General features: G+C 38.2%; 2 protein-coding genes across 9 annotated transcripts in view; one reads left to right on the forward strand and one right to left on the reverse strand.

Moving 5' to 3' along the window:
• Positions 1-8,440, forward strand: part of LOC117233588 (integrin alpha-PS2) — a 75,391-nt gene extending 66,951 nt beyond the window's left edge. For all 6 annotated transcript variants that reach the window (XM_033494034.1, XM_033494035.1, XM_033494038.1 and 3 more), the window contains 6 exons: positions 806-981; positions 1,282-1,520; positions 1,909-2,524; positions 2,752-3,654; positions 4,161-6,254; positions 6,562-8,440. In XM_033494034.1, coding sequence (XP_033349925.1) covers positions 806-981; positions 1,282-1,520; positions 1,909-2,524; positions 2,752-3,654; positions 4,161-6,254; positions 6,562-6,654 — 4,121 coding nt within the window. In that variant the 3' untranslated portion in view covers positions 6,655-8,440. The remainder of the gene's footprint in view (positions 1-805; positions 982-1,281; positions 1,521-1,908; positions 2,525-2,751; positions 3,655-4,160; positions 6,255-6,561) is intronic.
• A 244-nt stretch (positions 8,441-8,684) lies between these two features.
• LOC117233589 (PAN2-PAN3 deadenylation complex catalytic subunit PAN2) lies at positions 8,685-19,383 on the reverse strand. Of its 3 annotated transcripts, none has more exons than XM_033494043.1 (21): positions 18,954-19,383; positions 18,182-18,369; positions 17,849-18,018; positions 17,653-17,773; positions 17,386-17,582; positions 17,084-17,297; positions 16,876-17,009; positions 16,641-16,787; positions 16,458-16,554; positions 14,472-14,705; positions 14,129-14,374; positions 13,837-14,056; positions 12,926-13,105; positions 12,674-12,840; positions 12,167-12,335; positions 11,556-12,072; positions 11,141-11,358; positions 10,933-11,062; positions 10,608-10,829; positions 9,987-10,248; positions 8,685-9,896 (listed from the first exon to the last, which is right to left on the reverse strand). In XM_033494043.1, exons 1-21 carry the CDS (start codon positions 19,033-19,035, stop codon positions 9,882-9,884), a joined length of 3,930 nt encoding a protein of 1,309 aa, XP_033349934.1. In that variant the 5' UTR covers positions 19,036-19,383; the 3' UTR covers positions 8,685-9,881. The 3 variants fall into 3 exon arrangements, with proteins under 3 accessions (XP_033349934.1, XP_033349933.1, XP_033349932.1); XM_033494042.1 differs by having other exon boundaries at positions 13,810-14,056; XM_033494041.1 differs by lacking the exon at positions 8,685-9,896 and having other exon boundaries at positions 9,954-10,248; positions 13,810-14,056.
• Between the last annotated feature and the right edge of the window lie 4 nt (positions 19,384-19,387).

The following is a 19,387-nucleotide window of genomic DNA, read 5'->3' on the forward strand; positions in this document are numbered from 1 at the left end:
CTTATTAATTACTGCCAGGTGAGACGAGGGTGGCAGTGTTTAACTGGTGCAGGCCCGCTTCCTTCGCAGCTTCGCGTTGCAGCCAGAGAATAATAATACGAAGCCAGTCTGTAGTAACAATAATAATTTCTAATTAGACTCGAAAGAGTCTCCTTGGTTGTTGACGTTTAGTCGCAGTTGCATAGTAGTGGCGACCATCGGAAAATAATATCAGCGTCGTCGATAGAGCTGCGCTTAGAAGCTGGATTAATCACAAAAGCGCCGCTTTACGAGCGTGTATCGTTACCAACGTTTTTTGACTACGATTTTCCGACTTTATTCCGATTTCAAGTGGCTATCCAAATGGAATAGGACGTAGCTTTAAATCGCGCAGCTTAGTATCGTAAACAACGAACGTAGAATATATCGTAAGATGCGAAATATCTGTATTTTAAATTGAAACGCGTACAAAGTCGAGAAGTAACGTTCCTATCGGTTCGCTAAATTTTCTTCGTCGTTTAAATTTGGTCTAGTCGGATCAATTATACGACCGAGTAATCGATACTTTGTATTATAGCCGTACTTGCGATCAGATATTTCTTCTGACATCGCACGTTGCTAGTTTCTTGTTAATATTCTCGCGGATATTTCCCATGTTACGATCGACCATTCTATATCGATCCAAGTTTCTCACAGATATTAAATTCCTATTTCGTGTGAGTGCGCGTTCCGCTGGATCGTAGTCAGAAAGCAAATACGTTTGGGAAAGTATGTGTCTGAAATCGTAGGTACAACTTGGTGATTGACTGCATCGATTGCTTTACAGGCCAAGCGTTTTCACAGCCGTTGAACAGCCGCGCGAGAATAATGTTCACGAAGGAAGGGCCAGCCACCGAGGACGATAGCTACATGGGTTACTCTGTCACGACCGGCGATTTTATTGGAAACGGTGACAGCGGCACCGCCGTCGGCGTACCTCGTGGCTCCGATCTCCTCGGCAAAGTATGCTCATGAAATATTAACGCGGTAATTCGAAAGAAAAGAAGTCGCGGCATCGGAAATTAATTCTCTCTCGTAGAGAAAGTAACCTACCGAGAGAGATCGTTCGTTCGCCTGTTTCTTCGCGGAAACCGTACGAATTCGGACGATTGAGATTTGTTAGAAACGATTCTTTATCAAATCGTCGCATCGAGAAACAAGTTAACGAGGAAATTCGATCGGTCAAGATAGAAGCGAGATATCGTTCGACCATCGTAAAACACCAGGCTTCGTATGAAATTAACGAAAAATTTTCGATCATAGGTCATTATCTTTACCTCGAACATGACGAATCATCGCAACATCACCGGAGAGCAAATGGGAGCTTACTTCGGTTACGCCGTTGCTTCTGGCGACATCGATGGCGATGGACTAGACGATCTTATAGTTGGTGCGCCTATGTACACGGTGCCAGATAACCCGGAAATGACCATCGAGACCGGAAGGGTGTACGTGATCTATCAAGGCGTTGGAGCTGAAAAATTCCGCAAAGTTGACTCTAGGTACCGTCTCGTCTCGTTCTTGTTACACGCGCGTTATCAGTCAAAAGTTCGACGATATTCCAGAAGCGTCGATCACGATTTTCAATTTTTACGCGTGATATTCCTTTCGTTTATAATTCCATTAGCGGATACTTTACTTACCAGGTGACCGACCCAAGCCATACTGATAAACAGTTCTTCCCAAAGAACGTAGGCAATTGTCCGATTTAAAGTTACTATCGTAGAAAAGAGAACACTCGTGTCTGTCGCGATTGAATTTCGTTGCCACACGAACGAATCGTCGTTATGCGTGGCTGAAACTAGTTGCAAGGAAGATCCTGAGGATCAGCCAGAACTCGAGAACACGCGGATCGTTGAACTCCCGCGATAATTGCTTATCGTTATCCAGGGACGGAGAGAGCAACCGCGGACGATTCGGCTTGTCACTGGCCTCTCTGGGGGACATCGACCGTGACGGTTATGGTGACTTCGTGGTGGGTGCTCCTTACGGTGGTTTACGTGGTCACGGTGCCGTGTACATCTATCACGGTTCGTCAACCGGCGTTCTCGAAAAGTATTCCCAGGTGATCTACGCTGAAAACCTCGATGTACCCGTGAGCACGTTTGGATTTTCCGTATCTGGTGGCCTCGATCTCGATGGAAATCGTTATCCAGATTTGGTGGTCGGTGCTTACGAATCTGCCACCGCTGTATTCTTCAGATCCAGGCCAGTCATCAAGATGGATTCGTACGTGTCCTTCGATCTGGAGTCGAAGTTGATCTCTCTGGACGATAGAAATTGTACTCTATCGGACGGCAGCAGAGTCACTTGCCTTCCTCTGAGAGCTTGTTTCAAATATAGCGGAGAAGGTGTTTTCTCGAGGCATAATTTCAATATTCAGTACGCCCTGGACGTGAAGAAGACAAAGAGTCCGAGATTGTTCTTCTTGGAGCTGGAGGGAAGGAACACGATGAATCGAACGATCATGGTCGATCGCGAACGACAGTTCTGTCGCACCGTTCAGGTTCGTCTAAATCATTTCACTTGCTTTTCGGCGAACAACTTTTATCGATTAATCGGAGAACTTGATTGGAAATTTTCAAGTTCCGCTACCAAAAACTCTCAAGTATCATTTGATCAAAAAGAAGTAAACGTAGAGACAAAATTCTATTTGTTGCATTTTTAGTCATGATTGTCCGAAACTTTGACTCGTCAGATCTAATTAACCAGAATCCCTTGCACCATCTATAGGTATACGTGACACCGAACATCCGCGACAAGCTTACATCCCTGGACGCCGAGATGCGGATGAGTCTCGACGAGGAACGCTACGAAGACACTCGACCGAGAGACCCTAGACTCTCGTTGCGTCCCGTTCTGGGCTCCACGACATCCAGGAAGGACTCTCTGTCTATCAGAAAGAACTGCGGCCCCGACAACGTGTGTATCCCAGATCTGCAGATGAACGTGACATCGAACGTGCAGAAGTACCTGCTAGGCTCCGGCAAACGGCTGCAGCTAGACGTGTTGGTGCAGAACATGGGAGAGGACGCTTTCGAGTCGACGTACAACTTGAAACTACCCGCTGGTATCGATTACATCAAAGTGGAGAAGATCGAGACTATGGGGGTGCCTGTTCAATGTTCGGCGCCCAAACAATCGAATAACAATACTCTTCGTTGCGATATTGGCAATCCATTGCAGAAGAACGGATTAGTTAAATTCAGAGTGTTGTTGCAACCTGTCACGTCGCATGGAATGAAGCCGATTTACGAGTTCGAAATGGACGTGAACACCACCAATCCTGAGAATCCGTACACGACCGACGATAATACGTATACCTTGAGATTGCCAATTTGGATCGAGACCGATCTACGAATAGACGGTGAAAGTAAACCGAAAGATCTGTATTACAATCCGGATAATTATACCAGCGAGATAAATGTTACTACGGAGGCAGAGTTTGGACCAGCTATGACGCACAATTATACTATTCGGAACCAGGGTCCGTCGGACGTTATCGAAGCAGAGGCTTTTCTTATTTGGCCTGCTCAAACCTTGGCCGGAGACACGTTGCTGTATTTGTTGGAGCAGCCGGAAACTTCTGGACCCGTCGCCTGTGAACCTGCCAATGCAAATTATCTTAGTCTGAAGGTATGTTTCGAGACTTATTATATTTTTATTACAATGCTTTGACAGCCTTACTGCCAATCGCCGACACTTTCACTCAGTCCGTTATCGTATAATTATGATACATTTTTTAAGAAAATCGCATTCAATCCATTGTATCGTACACTTGAGCTTTGTACAAATATGTGTATTCATTTCTTGATCGTCCCATACACTTACACAAGTCGAGATTACAATTCTTTTCTGACCAATCGCTTTCACCGAGTCGTTAGACTCACAAATTGCCGGCCTTTTCGATGCATTTGTAAATCGTTTCGCTTCGATGGAACGCTATCGGATACAGGAATCGTTTGGCTCGCGCGTAAGTGTCGATTAAATTAAAAAGAAAAGGCCGAAGGCAGGTTAAGCGATGAAAGAAGCGATCTTTGCGAAAATAACTTCTCGTCTCGAAATAGAGAAAGTTCCCTTAAATCGACCGAACGAATGATAACATTCAGATGAAAAATAATACATTCGTATGCTAATTACAGCTGGACCAACGCAGAAGTATGTACTGGCATCATCCAGATCCATCGGGAGTGATCCTGGACGAGTCGCAATCAGGCAGAACGATTAACGTGCAACGAGGCTTCGACGTGGACAAAAGTAAACTGTCCCAGAAAGAAGAGTCCGAGATCAACACCGGAGACAGTTCCAACATCCAGAAATCTCGTCATTCCTCCTCGTCTTCGTCTAAAGCGATCACCAGCGAAACAAGAAGGTTCCAATTATCCGACACTGGGAGCAAGCCGGACGTCCTGATCACCACCTACACTCAAAACAATTCAGGGACCAGCTCTATAAATACGGCAGACTTAGGCGCTGGCAACAGAGGCGTGATTTTTCACACGGAGTCTGGCGGTTACGGAGAGACGGCTACGTTGGGCGGTGGTTTCCGGCCCAGTGACGGTAACAGTCTAGGTGCAAGAGTACCAGACTTCGAAGGAGGCCATGGATCGTACGCGAACCATTCCGAAACCTTCGTAAACCGCTGGGGCGAGACCAGCGTTTCTGGAGGTCGCTCGTCTTCGTCGGATAGATACGGCTCTAACGTAAACGAGAACGATGAAAGCTACCAGGAGCTATTAAGACAACGACAGGCGCAACGCGAACGCGAGGAGGAGGCTCGATTGGAACGTCAGAGAAAAAAGGAACAACAGATGGCTGCGCAAAGACAACGAGAGGAGCAAGAACGTTTGTATTATCAGAGAAGACAGGAAGAAGAACGCAGAAGGGCGGACGAGGAGATGAGGAAGAGACAGGAGGAGGAACGAAGACAACAGCAAGAAGAAGAGATACGAAGGCAACAAGAGGAACAACGAAGAAGAATAGAGGAAGAGGAATATAGGCTGGAGCAGGAGAAACGTTACGGCAGTTCCTCTGAACATCGTGGAGTTCAGAGTGGTTTCATCAGCGGTGATCGAGAAGAAACTGTACGAGGAGGTGAATTCGGATTCCAACTACGTAACGTCAGCTCCGCGCAGGACCTGGCACGACTCTTTGGATCCTTATCGAAGTCAGCGACTGGTTACGAATTGTTCAACAGACAGGGCAAACAATATGTTCAGTTTATGGGAAGATTCCGAAATTCTGCCGACAGAAGGGAGTATATAGAGTTCCAAGATGGATCTACGTTCCCTCTTCAGGACCGTTACGGAGGAGAGAGTTACGTTTCTGGATCTACGGAGACCAGAGACGGTAGATTCTTGAAGATAGAGGGTGAACTTCTGGTCGATTCGAGCGGAAAAGGGTTCATCGTGCTCAAAGATGGTCGCAGATTCCCTCTGCAGGGCTCGTTTACCTACACCGAGGAAAGAACCTATACGTTGGATCCATATAGTTACCAGGGAGGTAGAACCGGCAGCGAATACGAAACGAAGGGTTACAGTAAATCCTGGAACGAGGAATCTAGCCAAGCTGCTGGCATAGGAAGCGACTACGAGTCCAAGTATACCAGCACGCACGAGGAAAGAAGAATAGAAGACAGAAGAGTAACTAGCAGAGTCTACGGAAGAGAGAACCGCGATACTCCCGAGGAACGTTTATCGACTAAGATTCCAAATTCCAACGATGGTTCTAGATTCAGGCGAGAAAGCGATATGGTTAATGTGAGGGAATTTAAAAAATTCGAGAAGCTCCATAGAATACCTAGGGATCTTGAAAACGACCCTTTAATGCCAGAAGCAGAATTCGACGAGGAAGATTACGAGAGCGATCTAAGAAAGCAGGAACCGGTTAGTCTTTGCAAGACAGCCAAATGCGTGATGCTGAGATGCGTTTTGGGTCCACTGAAGAAGGACCAGGAAGTTTGGATCGGAGCTAGGTACAGAGTGGACGCAAGGACGCTGAAGAAGGTCGCTCTGCAGGAAAAAGTCAGGGTTTCGACTCGATTGGAGGCACAAGTCACCAAGCAACCGTTCATAGGCGCACCTGCCGAACAGGTGATCAAGAGCCACGAAATTAAGACGAACGTCGAGCCAAGCATAACACCATCTGCGCCGGATGTTATTCCGCTCTGGGTCGTGGTACTCTCTGCCTGCGCTGGAACGATCATCCTATTGCTGCTTATTTTCCTGCTGCACAAGGTTTGTTTATGCAAATTAAGCGGTACGAGTTTGCGTAAGACGATGTACGATGATATCAAGGCTTGTTTGTTGAAAGTATCTATCGAGTGTTGTAATATCTCTAAACTTTTCTTATCCTTCTAGAAACATTTACATTCTGTTCTCGTTTTTGCTAAAAATCTTTCGTTAGAAAAATCGAGGAATCTCGAGGAATATTCGTTGAGAATGTTGTTGATATTACACAAGTACATCTTCCGTAAAGCCTTAAAACCGAATAAGGTAAAGAACTGAAACGATTTTACAAAATACCTTTTTATTTCTTCGACAGTGCGGGTTCTTCAAGAGGAATAGACCGTCAGATGCACCAGAGAGGCAACCATTGAACAGGAACGGCCACTTCCAGCAGGGTGACGACCACTGAGAAAAAGGGCCAAGTATCCATCGATGGAATTCATTTCAAATCTCGAAAGTCGAACTGAACGAACGAGCCATGAAGGGCCTTTTAATCCTCGAATCTCGCGAACGAACAAATTTACGCACTGCCTGGATCACGGCTCGTCCTAACTGTAATACAGTCCCGTGTCAAGCAGCACTGTGACTAATATTACGATTATTGTAATTAACAAAATCGCGAGTGCCTTTATCTCCAGCCCCCGAACGAGGAAACTGCTCGAGCATTTTTACTTACATCGAATTACGAACGAATAAGCGATGTAGAAAAGGTTCTGGGGTTAATCTGCGATTATTTTCTACTGCCACTGAATACTCCTTCCAGCTCCTGCAGCTCGATCATGCAAGTTTCTAGTCAGGAGACGTTTTTCTTTTTCTTTTAATTATTATTATTATTATTATGTCATTTTTTAATTACCTGTAATTTACTTAAGCCACATGCTCGTCGATGATTACGAGCGAATACGAAGATCGATCGAACTGCCTCGATGACGTGGAGGTCGAAGTGGCCTGCAGATACACCTTGCAATTTATGGAAAATAGATTGCACTTTTTCACTCCGTGTAGAATTTATCGTAATCTTTCCTTTTTTTTTTTTTTTTTAAAGGAAACGTCCGCTATGGAGAATTCTGAAAAAATAAGATCAAAGGGTGAACGAGTTTTTTATTTTATCGGTCTTGTACAAACGCTGATTATATTCCAGGGCTTGAGCAATTGCAAAATAGTTGAGATTACCAAGAGAAGAATGTCTAGTTCTGTGTTGTAAATATACTATAGTATATCTATTCTGGCTTACCTGGTGGAATATTCAGAATAATAATTTATTAATTCTATTTTCCATTAGAAGAACGTTTAATCGGCTCGAATGCTTCGATTCACGTCGATAGAGATCTCATTCGTCGCCGACATCGGCAGTCGATTTTATATTTGTTCTCCTTTTTAAAACAAGCTCGAGAACGGGAGTTTTCGATTATTTATTATAATTTCTACATTATTATATGTATATGTAACGTATGATAGAGCGTCGTAACGTGAAACCGGGGCTTGCCCTGACTGTATGTGTGTACAATCTTGTAAATTATTAACTGTATTACTAAAAACCGTTCAGAAAGTAACTAGCTAACACAAATTAATAATTGTGTAGAGAGCGAACGAATTCCTGAATAAGCGGGAAAGTAGAAACTGACTTGTACATACAGAGTTAAGGTGTAATATTAAAAGAAAAAAAAAATATATATATATTAATTAATAATATTATTAATATTAAAGATGGTATTTTATTTTTAAATGTGGATGAAAAATCACCTCTGACAAAATTACTTTATCAATTCTAAGAAATCTAGAATTTTTTAAGGAGAATAATTTTGAAAATATATGTCATGAAAATGGAGAATTAATTAATTTTTCATTGAAACCAACTAGTAATCTCGATGGCATGATCCCCCTTTATTTCAGACCTATTCCCTTTTAAATAAATACATAAATTCGTACCCTTGTATCAGGAGATTCGTCAGAATATGATCGGAAACAATTAATTTTTCATATAATCATTTATTAGAAAAATCACAATGACGTAACAGCAGTAGACATAAAACAAATGCATGATTAGCATGAATATCATACTCTCACTGTTGTTTCTACGATAGTTGTATGGATCGTTTTTTGTTAGACCTGCATTAATTTGTAAAGTTACGTCGCGCATAAATGATAAGAAAATTGTTCCAGATATAAAAAAATATATCTTTCGATAATCTTGATTTATTTGATAGATTTTGACAATGTTTCTACTCTCTCACTCTCTCACACATACACACACTCTTTCTCTTATTTTCACTTTTCATTGTCTTTGATAAAATTTATACAAAAATAATCTTATGAGTACAATCATTTTGTAAAATATATTACCGTATTTCGTTTAATATTTTAATTCTTGCGTTTTAAGAACCTCGAAGTAGAAAAAGTGTTTAGAAAAATTTCTGGTTCTTTCAATGATTGATTTAATTTTCGATCGAGCGAAAATGGTCTGCGTATATTCGTGAGACAAAATGAAATCTGCCACCGGGACGAAGTAAATCTTGTAAAAAAGCGTCTTCGTATTTTTTTTCCCCCGGTTTCTGCCTTCTCTAATGAGTTGTCGTTGGGAAAAACGGTACAAAAGTCAATATTTTAAAAAACATACATATAAAAAAAGGAAATCATGAAACGTTTCGTACAGACATACTCATCCACCTCTAGGATTATTGCTAAAAATATTAATCTTTCGTTATATACACGTATTGTTAGCCCTTCAACGCCCTATTTTTTCGTTATTTTTATCAAAATTTGTTGATAATTTAGTAAAATATTTTTGTATACCAATTTAACTTATCTCGTTTAAACGTTCAGTCTTCGAAACTTCAATATCGAAAGATCGAAATAATTTTCGAACTTTGATAAATTTTTTGAATTTCTCAAATTCAGTGATCAAAGTAGTGTGTCGTTGAAGAGAAAACAATTTACCAAGCAGAATGGTTTACGTGTATGTGTTATCTTCCATTTAAGATACATCGAGAAAACAAAATAAATATATTCACCATCTTCGGCAGTGTGAGGTCGATACTTTTCAAAAACTAATGTGCTATCGAATAATATGTATGTACAATATTATGTATATACGATGGCCACTGAATGCGTACCAGATATTTCGTTTCGATCCTTGTCGAAAAATTACAATCAACGCGAAATTTTGTTTTCTCTAACGTCTTGCTTGATAATTTACAATAATCTCGATCAGGCGGAGGCTAACTAAAAGATTTACAATTTACGGTCGATAATTGAGTTATGTTTATACGAGCCGATGTCGTGAGATAAGAAAATACTAAATACGATTAACAATGTAGTTGTACCCGTAATCATTAACACCCGCGACATCATCAAGACATAATCTTGAAATTTCCCTAGTTTCTATGTACGAATAATTGAACTTCTTTTCGAACAGGATAAACGCATGGACCAAAATAATAAACAACGTTTTTTCAAAATTCAATCCTCGATTTGTTTATGACTATACTTCAAAATTCAATCCTCGATTTGTTTATGACTATACTTCAAAATTCAATCCTCGATTTGTTTATGACTACACTTCAAAATTGTCGTCTAAACTTCATTGTCTTTGCACGTAACTAAATCATACACTTCTTCCTGAGGGTCATCCTCGTATCAGCTATCCGGAACCTGAAGACAAACAAATTAATTAATAAACATTAATTAAAAATATTTATATATATTTGGCTATGGGTATTTTAAGTAATCGATCATCCTTACTTTCCATTGTAGTTGGTTGCCAACGTTGTAAAGCTCCTTTAACGATTCCGCCAGCTTTCCAGAATTCTCTAACTCCTTATATTTACGATACAACTCGAGAGCAGCCCTGGCATCTTCAGTAGAGTCGTGTGTTTCCGACTGAATCTTCTTACCCAAAAAGTGCCACGTAAGAAAACGCAGCGATACCATACGATGACGAGGTAAATGAAACAGCAATACTGTGTCTACGACCTGCTCCGGTGGAACGACTAAATTTATCACTCTGTGAACAACGAGAAAAAAACATATGTAAAATCAATATGATTAAGGTGATATTAGACGTGTTAGTATATTAAAGAGACGAGTGGTAAAAATGTAATAGTCAATGTATATTAAAATCACTTTAAATATAAGTACAGAGATAGAGTATGTTGATCGTAACCGTCGCTCACTCAATTTTACCGTATGTCTCGCTATAATAATTCGCTATGCTGATCGCTATACTGACTCGCTATGTTACTCGAATCAGCGTAAGTTAATCGAAACAGCGTCAACACTAAGGCACAACAATATGAGTTACTCCCGATTCGAATTGTCCTATGACTCATATGCCGCTACATAATAAAAGCAAAAAGTAATTACCTAAAATCATTCTTCAGGCCATGACCAACGAACATGATCCCATTATCAACGAGAAATCGTAGTTTTTGGTACGTTGATTTTAGAGTTGTTAAGTGCTTGCTACTAAAGTTTGCGTCCAAATCACCTGGTTGAATCCCACTGAATTTTGTCAGGTAATCTACTACCTGTTCTTGAGTGCTTATGTAATCGTCTATAAAGGGAGTTCCTTCTAGGGGACCTTGGCTGTTTAAAGGATTAAAAAAATATTAAGCAAGAAACATAGTGATCCAAAAAATGGCTATACTAATGTAAGAATGATAAGAAAATAGTTAAAAATTGTACATACCCACGTATACAAGTTATACGTGCAACAGACATGTGACTTGGTTTTATAGTGGACATTTTTCCATCGCTACGAAGTTCAGATTCTTCCTGATTCAACGTTACAAATTCAGCGTCAATTCCAACTAGTTCACCTATAGAAATAATTTTATCAGTTAATACCATTTTACGTATGTAATTTAATGTCTTTTATTTCTATATTTGAGAGAAACCTGTTTTAGGCATTTCGTCGGACGTCAATGGGGTAAACGTGATACCCCTTGTCCCTCCACTGCGAGCGATACATTTATCTTCACCAAATACATCATAGGTAAGCGGACTGACAAATGGTGCTGGTTCAGGTGCAGGTACAGCAGTATAATGAAGGACACATGGAACCTTCCAATCAAGATTGAACCATACCGCTTCTTGCGGTGTCACTGCGGATATACTAAACAAAATAGACAAATTTTCATTGCAACTTAAAACAAAACTCTATAAAACTGACGAAGAAAGTAAGATTCCAATTTAGAACATTTGTATGCATAGAAAACTTTTCGAAGTTTTCCACCATTCATGCCATCCATACGATTTATTGTCGATTATTCTAATATCATTGAGTACAGAAAATGAATTACATTTACGTACCAAAAATCGTTAAAAATGTACCACTGCGACACCGCACTGCCAGCCGATCGTTCATGATAATTTGGTCCGACTCGCAATAGCGCAACAATATTCCTCTTATCTTCATTACTCTTATCATCGATGTAGCAAACCACAGCACTAAGACTATACCGAATTTTGCTTATCTTATCCAAATTTTCATCAGATTTGTTTCCTTTCTCCTCATCGTCATTTCGTACTGCGTTAACATGATTTTTAACCACTTTCTCTTCTTCTCCGGAGATCTCAGATTCTTGTATCCTATTATCCCCTTGACCATTTTCTACTATGACCTCATTGACCGTTTTACTACTTTCGTTAGAGTCGCTCTTTGGAGTGCTGATTTTTTCTACGAATAATTCACAATTGCTATCCAAAGAGATCTCTATATCGTGTGGAATCCACGAATGAGAATAGTATAAATGACTAGGCGGTGTTGTGACCGATTGCGGTGTTAAAGTTGTTATGGGTGGAGTAACTGGTGGCGTTTGTATATTTTCTAATAAAAAATTTAAATAAAACAGATCGAAAATGTTAGTTATGTAAGATATAATGAAAATTCTGAAAAATTGTAAAATGGATTGTAACTGTACCTGGATCTCTGCCAATGTGTCTGAACCTACAGCCAATACGAGTACAATTGTTGCCATATCGACATGGTTTCGCAGTAATGGGGACAGGACTCGAAGATGGACTACTTTCTTTGCCATTTAATACTTTTTGAACGACTATATCCATTTGCGCTTGCCAGAATGCTTTATCCTACAATAGTGGTAATTTTAGAATGTTAAAAGCCATCATGGAAATTAGTATATGCTTGCAGTCTATGAGATGCAGTCATGAAAGAACTCTGATGATTAGTTATTAAATTATTCAATGTGCAGGACATGATTAGGAATAATGAGTAACGAAGTATTTCATATCGAATATTATAAATAGTGACATTGCGGAATTGGTAAAATAATATTGGATATTGGTAAAATAATAGTAATTGTAAAACTTTTTCATATTACTCAAGAATATTTTTATATTTATGACTGTTCCCTGTTATAACTGCTAGATTTTTATATGAAACACTTATAAGATTGTGTTTGATGTACCTGCTGTGTATCTAAACCACAATTCAGAGCTAATATTTGAGGTAGTTTAGTCAGTTGTCGAGACTGGAGTGTGGGTGTAAACTTCTGACAATTGTCACACCATGCAGGTGTAATTTTCTCGGGTCTTAAACTACGGATAAGAACATTCGTAAATGGAACTTCTTCGGCTGCAAAGGATAAAAATTCATTCATTTTGTATAATGATAATTGATGTGTATATCCAACATACATATAGCGTAAATAGTGGCTTACAAGGATGCGTTAATTCCGGATAAACTAAGTTACATAGCAACATGATGGAATGTTTCGTAGCTTCTTGGCCACATTTGAGACAGCGGTGTATATGCATTTGTTCGGATCCAAACAGACGACTGATCTCTGTCTCTTCATCTCGTACTTCGTTTTCCTCGATAGATTTTTTGCTGTTTTTGTCTATTCGAAATAAATATTTGTATAAGTTTTTTCGAATATCATTATTTTTTTTGTAGTTGTAAGATAGTATACGTTAGTAATGGAAATTTATAAAAAAATACATAAAAAAATTCAATAGCCTTTCATGAGGATCTATTTACTACTATGCTAATTTCAGGAGAATAGTATTTGTATTGGCAATGCATTATTGCTATCTTTTTTTTTTTTTACAAATAATATCGCTATTTAAAATATTCTGATTTTCTTCTTAAAAATATAAAATGAAAAGTTTAATGAATTTATTGAAAATCACAGCAATGCAGACGCAAAACAAATTTTTGCAAATAGGCTATGCATTCCCAGAAAACAATGTCATCTTTCCTATAAAAAAGAAGAGGAAATATAGGTAAAAACAAAATTAAAAAAAACGTGCTTAAACAAGAGACTAAAAAACTTTCTGCATAAACCTAGTACAATAAAAAAGAGGATTAACTGGCAACCTCTGTATATCCCAAGAATACAGGTATGAAAATACACATAATTTTTATCACTAAAAAAAAAAAGAAAATTTTTTAAAACTTAAAACTTAAAAACCTTAAAATTTCTTTGTATTCTTTGGATATGTCGCCACAACGGTCAAATAAGTGTAACAAATAATCATATACAAAATGAAAAATAAACACAAAAAGTGCCCAATAAAAAGGTTACACATGAATTGTGTTTACCTTTCGATGTGATCCACATATATTTACCATCCTCCTCCTGTTTTTTCCTTTTCTTCCTTTCTTCTGCGTGGCTTCTATATCGGGAGCCAATGTCCTGCAAAATGCTAGGGAAATCCTGTTCGTTATAAACGAATGGAGGACATTTTGGTCCTGATTTAAGCCGAGCAGCTTCCTCTTCCTCCAGTTGCCGTTTCTTTGTTTCCAGAACTTCGTAATGGATCTGATGTAATATAAACCTGTTCCAACTCTGAAATTCAACAGTAGTATTAACATATTAATATTTAACACAGACACGGACGTTCTGTATTTAGAGACATACCTGTATCAATCGCATCAAATTCGTTTTCCTTTTGGCTTCCGGGTGGAGATCGCTGAGTATAAGTCCCAAAGCTGCTGCTTCGGGAACCGTTCTGAAAGCTCGTAGGAAATTGGCTGCCTGACAAGGCAGTCCTCGGGACGTGTCTAACATGTGAAACAAGAATCCTAGCTCACAGGATAGGCAGAATTCTCTTTGGCACGAGTGAGAGAGCAGGGCTATTCTTACAGGTTCGCAATAATAAAGTAACTGGAAAATACGTGATAGATATGAGTATCTGAGCTTGTTTCCCTGCAAGAAGAATAAGCTTTCTGGATATTCATTGTGCTGATTGAACTAAGCTTACCTGCAACATAGCGTTACAATAGCTGTTAGGAAGAGTTGCTTCGAGACCGCAGAAGTTGGTGTGATTATACTGATCAAAATCGAATTCATCGTAACCGAGACGTGAATATTTCAACTCGATTTTGCGATAACGTTTAGGTATGGCCACAAAGGTACCGTCATCTGTTTTTGATCGTGAATCGCCACCGAAAAGCTTTGCGACTACTCCCCGACGTTTTTCCAAATTGTAAGGTATCTGCAAAAGAGGTATTATTTATTTTTCTTCAATCAGTCAAACGACTTTCGCTTTTTCTCTTAAATAAATTTAATAAGATTAAAATTACGATGTACTATATGAACGTGATTTACACCATAAAAAAATAAATAATACCTATTGAATACGCGTGGGACCGAGCCAATAAGTTAGGTTTACGTGTATGTCTTACAACCTTTATTTCACTCAAATACAACTTCCATTATTACATTCTTGAAGGAATATATTCTATATAGGCATTAGATATACTATCGATTATTAGCCACAAAATCATTAAACTAGAACAACCATTCGAACGAAATGCATCGATTACAAACGCTCCAACGCGAAATCAAAGGCAGTAAATAGCGTTCTTCTTGAGATTCAAGACTTCAAAATTTGAAACACAATATGACTTGTTGGAAAGTAGATCAAAACTAAAATTACACCACATACGGAGTTAAAGAGCATAACATAAGCCTATAGAGAGCATATTTTAAATAATTCGTGAAACTATATCGCGAATTATGCAATGCAATATATATGTACATCATTTTAGAACACGTTCATTGTAATTCCTAGATTGGCACATTATTCATATTTGTCTTGATAAAAAGTTAGTAAAAAAGTTATTGCTTTTTTGAAGAAATTAAGGCAGATGCAACCATTGCTCTTCAATAACTGCAATTCTACACAGCCATTAAGGTGCTACTGGTATGCAGACCTTAAAATAAATGTCAATATTTCTCAACCTTTCAAAGATATTTAGATAAAATTTAGTAAGATTCTTAAAAATTTGAAATTCGGCTCGAGACAAATTTACTAATGTTTATATTTTATAATAAAAATCTACAGTAACGGACTTTTATCGGTGAAAATAATAGAATTCAGTAACTATATTTATTATATATAAAAAAAATTTTTATTCTATATTTTCGACTTCTTTTTTCGCGTAGAATCACCCCCTTTCCGCTTGTACCACCAGTTACCAGCCACCATGTATAATTGGAAAATATATTGACTAAAATTAAGAAAAAGATTTGAATATTATGTAATACACGTGTTCAATGTCCTACTTAGATCTTTTTCTCTCATACATATTATCATACAGGAAATTATTAGAATGTTGTAGACTAGCTTATGAAAATATATCACGATCTTTTAAGGTTGTTCATCGACTACAATATTTATCACGAAATGTTATCAGTCTTAAGTCACATCATATTATTCTGGCTTCTCTAAAAAATTGAAAGTATGGAGCTCGAATTCCTTTTCCTTACAATATATCGTTCCGATTGACTGTATCAATTTATACCACTGAAGCTATAATAAAGTCGTCAATTAGATTATACTTCTTAGTTATGTTATGCAACTAATATTGTCTGATAACTGATTCAATTAATAACAATTAATAACTATATGTGTCAATGCATACAAAAACAACTATTCAGTCACAAGTATATAACTCCCTAAAGACAAACTTTGTTCTTTCTAAGGACTGATTTAAAACTATATAAAGTTAAAGATAAATGAGGACTGTCCACGTTTGGCAGCGATAATTTGTTCTGTTTTACTCCCATTGGTGTAACTGGCAACAAAAAAGTCAAACATCAAGACTAATATGATAGTATAATCTTAAATGGGAGTCATGGAAAACACTCTGAGAATGAAAGACTGGAAATTCGGATTTTAGGAGAGATTTAGAAGAGTCGGAGAAGAATATTGTACAAGAGTGGGAGAATATTTTTTTCTCACTTGATTTCTGCGGAACGTCTGGGGATTTGGAGCATAACCTATAGTTCCTTGCATTTTCATTGTACGCAATATTTCAGGATCAATCGGTGGTGTTCTTCTGTAAAGATATAGAAAACAAGTTTGGAATTAGTTTTTTTTATTAACACTACTTGTTCAATTTAATTGTCAGTTATCATTACCTACCTATAAACATTTCTCAAAAATTCCTCTGGCCAATCGCTCAATAATGGCTGTCCAGTATAATACATTGGTATTGAACTTAGTGGTGTAATATCATCATTGAATGATATATGTGGAAGTGGCTCAACTGGATCAGCAAATTCAGTTGGTCTGGATAAATGAAAACAGAATCATTGTTCTATGCTTTCTAACTTCAGCTGGAATTTTTTTATTTAAAAGATTTAATATATTTACTAACCGAGAAAATGTATTAAACTGGGGCTCGGATGTATTTGTAGACATAAGATGTATAGAACCTGCCGAATCTCCAAAGCACAGACACTGAGATGTAGAAGATACATCAAAGGATAATATTGCTCCACTATTTGCAACCTATCAATACAAGAAAACTTGTACATTATGTAATTATAGATCACCCTTTTGCACATATGACATATAACATTTACCTGATACAAGCATGTCACAGATGGCTGTACATTAGCATAGATAGTGTCAAGAAGTTGCATTTGTCCCGATGGTGCTACAACAGCTAAACGACTGGAATAGCTGGGTAGGAACTTCAATAGAAGAGGGCACACCAAAGTTGCAACTGGGCTTAATGCTCTCATTTGTCTCAAGTCATATGCCATTAAGAATCTATCTACTGTCAAACCCTGACGACTAAATCAAGAAATTAAATGAGTTAAAAACTTTAACAATTACAATAGTGTTCTCAATGATATATTAATTATGGTGTTCTAAATCTTACCAGTTACTGAAACCACAAGTAACAAGGTAATTTCCTTGAACATCAAAGTCACTGAGAGAACCACTGTGAGTATCAAAAGTATGTTCTATTGATAATGTATTTGGATCCCTGAGATCGATTCGTCCAGCAGGATTGCCACAGCATATAAGTCTGCTATGCTGCCTTAAAATTGCACAACCATTTTCTCCTACATGTACCTATAAATACAATATGTTACAAATACATATCCACATAATCATGTTATTCTATCAATAGGGTGAAACTCACTAATCCAGTCTCTTTCCCTCTTGTTAGATCAAAATTGATAATTTTTTCCTGATGACCCCCCATAAGTAATCCTGTTGGTGAAATTTGAAGCATGCATTGCATGTCTATCATATTTGGTGACCTACAAATTGTTTATTTCTATACAAAAAGTTCATAAGTTCATAAATGTCATACAAATACTACAAAATTAACATACATGTGCGAAAATATTGGTATGCCACGTCTCAACTGACATCGTAGTAAACTCTGTGTCAGAATTAAAATTCCTTCATCTAATGGATGAATATGCCGAATTTCTTGAGTGGCATGAACTTGAAACGAGGTGTACTTTTGTAAACCAGGCCCATAATAAGACGTCACATGACCCTATGAAGCATTGTTCTTAGTCAATGTAATTTTAATAATTATTTAATAAATATTACAGTGTAACATGAATTAGATGTTATTTTAATCATACGAATTACATAAAGTAAATGATAAAAGTAACAAAATGTATAATTTGTTAACTAGACAATAAATGTTATAATACCCCTTGATTTCCCATCCACATGAGCTCTTCGACATTGTCAAAGGTGACAGTGGAAACTCCAAATCTATCCCCCCCATCAGCAAGTACAGTACGAGTTTCATGGAATTCAGCCCCGGCAAATTCTTCTCCAAATTGCTCTGTTGCAGGTACATACTCATCACCAGTTAAAACATAATTTGGTTCTTCCCCTGTAATAAAAGATGAGAAAAGATGTTGACAATGGAAATTCTTGATGTTGTTTCAATATCAGTCAATATCATTAAACATAACTTGTGACAACATTTCAACATTGAATGTAGGTTACAGATTATTAACGTCGATTAATCTTTGTTATCATTGTTTCCGAATTGTAATATTTCTGCCTGAACGAGCGCCTCTAAATTTCACAGTTGAAAACAACAACATCACAGCTGATTTGAATCGCGTATCTAACCTTTGAATTTTGCAAGATTGTTTTGGGTCGAACAGCTGATCGGAACTAAGCATCATGTACCGAAAACAGCGGAAAGAGTGGGAGTAACCAATAACGGTTTATTGAATTGGTGGACAAGAATTAATGAGACAAAAGATATTACGCGATACTAACGGCTAATGGGACGCCAGATCGCGCACCATGATTCGAGCAACGAGTGTCATAGAACAAAGAGGTTTCGCGCCTTTTCGAGTCTTCCGAATCTTGGGACGTAAAGATCACATTTTGATGTAATCGAATTCATTTTGCCGCCTTCGGAAGAGAGAAAGAGTGTTAAAATGATATATATAAAATACTTACAAAGGAGTTGTTGTTCGTTAACACCGCTATCGGCCGTGGCCTGTATGGACGGGTTGTAGTGACCCAAAACTGAGTATTCCATAATATTCCCGTCTTCAGGTCGTTCGATTTTGAAACATGAAATTACCGTTAGTACGAAGATAGCCGTAAAATCGTTGCTCCAATGATCATTCTCTTTTCATAGCACAATTTTGGACACGCACACGCACGTACCGTAGTCGCCTTGGCAACTGTGCAACAAGCGAAACACTTCGTCACGAATATTCACACTTTTCTCGATACCAGCCGATTTGAACTAATGAAAATTATAGTTAGCACGACACTTTCTACACTTGTTTATCATAAGACATGAGCCGACCTACTCATCGAACAACCTTTAATTCATGTTTGCCCTTTTCTACGCGTTCACCCTTATATAGCTTTATTATGGCTGA

Source organism: Bombus vosnesenskii, unplaced genomic scaffold (assembly GCF_011952255.1).
Source record: "Bombus vosnesenskii isolate JDL3184/JDL3185 unplaced genomic scaffold, Bvos_JDL3184-5_v1.1 scf7180000013297, whole genome shotgun sequence".
NCBI classification, from domain to species: domain Eukaryota; kingdom Metazoa; phylum Arthropoda; class Insecta; order Hymenoptera; family Apidae; genus Bombus; species Bombus vosnesenskii.